A 4,202-nucleotide genomic window follows, 5' to 3' on the forward strand; every position below is an offset into this window, starting at 1 on the left:
AACGAGCTCAAATTGAAATCTTGAACACATTGGCAACTATGCTCAAGAGGACACAATCTACTCTGACACCAATTGTTGGAGGTAGGGTTGGAAAGATGCACACACATCTTGGGGAAGATGAAGAAGCTCGAGGCACAACAAAGAGTGTATTTCTTAGTGCATAAATAGAAAGATAAGTTAGCAAGCTTCTCAAAGTTTCTCATCAAAGTTTTCCATCAATGTTGCTGCTCTCATCATCCTGCCCCATTTACCTCCTAGGAAATTCTTCTAAGAGTCTGCAAAGGACTTGACATTTCATTCTGGAGCTTTCGGAGTTGCACTTTTTTTGGGCACAAGTGGTGTCAAAGAAATAATGAATTATTTAGGAACTCTAAAGATTTTTAACTCTTTTCTGATGCTATCTGACCTTAGAAGATGTGCAGACCTTACTTTAACCATGATGAAGGTTGTTTTGCAAGAACCCTTGAAGTCCAATATATAGAAATTGGTAGAAATGGTATTCTTTGATGCTCAATGCATATTCTCATAAAAGACTTCTCATGATTGAAGACTGTAAAGCCTTGTAACCTTATGCATGGGACTGCTGCTTTCCTTGTCTTTGAGACCTGTGTTCAGTATATTTTTTTTCATACTTTTAATTTAACACTTATGTCTTCTTTAAAAATAAGGAAAAATATATCTTGAAAAGAAGTACATTAATGAAAGCTGGGAAATTGCCGAACAATCTTGATGAAGAGAAGTCAGAGTATGGGATTTGGTGGTAATGGTGGGCCCACAATTTGCTTCCAGAACCAATGGTCCTGCCATAAGGTTTCCATCTTGTATATAGGCACATGCTTTGTCTCTGGCAAGAAGAGTATGGTGAACATGGCTAGCACAACACTCCACCCTGCCAGGAAGAAGAAAACCCCAAACTTGAAGGCACACAACATGGACAAGAATGTCTGTGCTATGATGAACTTGAAGAGCATGTTGACAAAGACGGCAATGCTTTGCCCCGCCGACCGAACATCTTGAGAGAGGATCTCACTGGGTATGAGCCATGCAAGTGGCCCAAGTGATGCTCCAAAGCCAATAACAAAGACACAAACCATCACCACCTCTGTCACACTCTCTGCTGTTGGTAGCTTCTTCACATCGCCGCGTAATTTGGCTGCAAAGATGCTGCCGACCACCGCCTGTGGCAAGAGCAAACACCTCAATAACTTGGGACAGAGTTGAAACAGCATAAGAAGAAACTTTGAAACCTCTTCATACCAAAGAGGAAGCCATCAAAGCACAGCCAAAGAGTAGCAGCCGACGCCGGCCGACTTTATCAACGAAAAGGGTGGATGCGGAGCACGCAAGGAATGTGCAACCACCAGTAATGATGGCTGAGTAGAGGGATGCGTCATCACCAAAGCCAGCCAGCTTAAAGAGGAAAGCCCCATAGAACAAGATGGCATCATTTCCTGCCACCTGCTGGAAAAATGGTATCAGGCAAACTACTACCACTTCACCCCTATGCCGCCTCTCACAAAAGAACTCTCTGAAGCCCTCCCAGTTGCTACTGCCCTGGAGTCTTTGAGAATCATCTAGAAGCTCGTCAAACTCGGCAGAGACTTCCGTGGTCCCCCGGATCCTCTGTAGCACATCTCTTGCTTGGTCATGCTTCCCCCTCTCTATGAGCGAAGAGGGGGTCTCCACTAGGATGAGACTGAAGAGAGTCAGAAGTAGAGCTGGTATTCCTGCTATTCCCAAGGAGAGCCTCCATCCCCATGGATGTACTTTGGCTGCAAAGTAGTTCACTATGTTGCCTGAGAGTATCCCTATGCTAGTGTACACCACAAACAGCATATTCAAGCCTCCTCTGATTCTCGGAGGCGCTATCTCTGACAAGTACACGGGCACCGCCTGCATGTTATATGCTCAATTATTCATTAAAATGGAAGCTATCTTAGCTCTGTGGGAGATAGACACACACTCAAGAATGCTACATCTGTACCTGGTTGGCAAAGCCAAGACCACATCCCAGAAGAACCCGACCAAATATGAGCATAGCAACGTTTTGTGCAGCAGTGCCAATGGCGGTACCAAAAATGTAGAATATGCCTGCGCATAGCATCGAAACCTTTCTTCCCAGCCTTTTGCTAACCACTGATGCAAAGAAAGTGGCTATCAAAGCTGCTAGATAAAGGCTGGAGCTGAACAGCTGGAAGACTTGGTTGTTATACTTGCAGTAATTGTCCTCCTTTGCATTCTTCTTGAGTATGTATACATTGGGATAGAACTTCGACAGAAAATCGTCCATGATCGAGATTCCGCCTGTGGGCAGCAGCAGAAAAAGAAAAAACTATCTAGTTTAACGCATTACAATATAAAAGTTTGTGGGTGATGGCAATCTACACAAATTTGTATGGATAGCAGCCTACATAAACTGTGTATATTGAATGCAAGTTAGTCCCACAATATTGCGGAGAGAAAATGATCAGAGTAATAAAGAGAGCATTAATTACCAGCAATGACAAGGTCATAGCCATACATGAGGCCCCCAGAGCCTGCCATGAGGCATGTGAACACCACATAGGCTGTTATCCGTGCCTTCGGCGCTTCACCAGCTGCCATTGTTGGTAGCCGACTCTTCAACTCAAGGCCGGCATGTCTTGAGTTCAAACACTAGCATAGCCTTCTAATTTTTATGGGATCTGAAAAACAACATTTGTGACTTTTTTCCCTGAAAACAACTTGTGTGACTTTTTGTCGATGCATCTCCTTTGGGGTCCATCATCCATGAGACCAGCAAGTGAGACCAAGCAATATCAGTCAAGAAATCAGGGGCCAGCAGCTCATGTAATGAAAGTTGAGTAAAACAAGCCTAATCAAGAATAAATATCAATCCACCATTCAATTACTCACATCATGTACCATCACACTGATGATTAGGTGATAAATTATTATCACGACTTTCATCAAGGTGACACGTACCATTATACATTTACATAATTGTAAACAGGAACATAATCACTATCCTCCTAGAAGGTTATATATGACTTAAGAGATCAAAGCAACATCTCATATTATGGGATGTGTGGAGTTTACGAGTGATTGTTAACGCTCAAGAATGGAGGAAATGAGTGTCACAATCGAGGGAAATGTGTGTAGGGGGCTCATGGTGGAAAATGTGAGGAAAGCCATCCTATTGCCTAGACAATGGAGTAGGGATTGCAATTGCTACTAAATAGATTTGGGAAGCTTAGGGAAAACCAACAATAAAAAAGACTCGAATGAAATTACAACTTGCAAATGGGCACAAGGAAAGGCCTTTGGGTTTCTAGAAGAAGTGATAGGTCACATCTTGTGGGATTGACTATGAATGCACTTTCCATAAAATGAAATTGGGAAGACCATTCATGTGACAACTCCATTAATTCACGATTGGGGCTACATAGTCAATGAGACTCCTCGCTAGTGCCCCAACGCCTTGTCTCACATTGTAGAAAATGAGCTAAGCCAGATGGATGCTGTTGCTTTTTTGCCCATTCAACAACTCATTTGCAAGATATAAAACTATATGCGTTTTTGTCTCATTTACAAACCCATGTTCTCCATTGCTATGTCTCTTCTATAGCATTCACCATATTGTCGAAATGTGGCCAAATGTGCATGGTTCTTGCACTAAAATCTTTAAATAATTTCTCAAAAACTATGTTGTTTGTTGATGATTTGATGGCATAATGCTCATTATGTGATCATAAGCAATTGATTGGAAAAACAACTCTCTGAAATTGATTATGTGATCTTAATTCTCTAAAAGCTAGGTAGAGAAGTCTGCTACACCAGTGGGCCTCTGCAGCTTCTTGAATAGCCTCTAGCGCTATTGCTTGCATTCTATACTGATTTCCATAGTTTTGAAGCACCTCCTTCACTGTGCGAGCAAAGGGAGCGCGTCGAATCAAAAGCTCTGTAGTCTTCTGGTAGTGGCGGATTTCTGCGAATGCCCTTGCTATTTTTCAGCGCCGCTACGGTTGTCTTGGGGGCACTTGCACATTTGCTAGCTGGCGGCGTTTAGGCTTCTTGAAAAACTTAGACTTGCGCCTGTTTATATGCTTAGGGGCTGGATCTATAGCCTCTTCTGATTCATCCTCTTCCCTTGGCTCTCGATCTTGTGCTGTGGGGAGAGCTCCCTGGCCTCGAGGCAGTGTCTTCCCCCCAACGGGCACCCG

At 43.1% G+C, this 4,202-nt stretch overlaps 1 protein-coding gene across 1 annotated transcript; it reads right to left on the reverse strand.

Moving 5' to 3' along the window:
• Positions 1-476: 476 nt before the first annotated feature.
• Positions 477-2,648, reverse strand: LOC147460013 (sugar transport protein MST4-like). Its single transcript, XM_086509942.1, has 4 exons — positions 2,496-2,648; positions 1,985-2,304; positions 1,258-1,893; positions 477-1,178 (listed from the first exon to the last, which is right to left on the reverse strand). The coding sequence occupies exons 1-4, from the start codon at positions 2,602-2,604 to the stop codon at positions 741-743; spliced, it is 1,503 nt and encodes a 500-aa protein (XP_086366068.1). The 5' UTR covers positions 2,605-2,648; the 3' UTR covers positions 477-740.
• Positions 2,649-4,202: the final 1,554 nt, after the last annotated feature.

This window comes from Adiantum capillus-veneris, chromosome 4 (assembly GCF_014529385.1).
Source record: "Adiantum capillus-veneris isolate H3 chromosome 4, ASM1452938v2, whole genome shotgun sequence".
NCBI classification, from domain to species: domain Eukaryota; kingdom Viridiplantae; phylum Streptophyta; class Polypodiopsida; order Polypodiales; family Pteridaceae; genus Adiantum; species Adiantum capillus-veneris.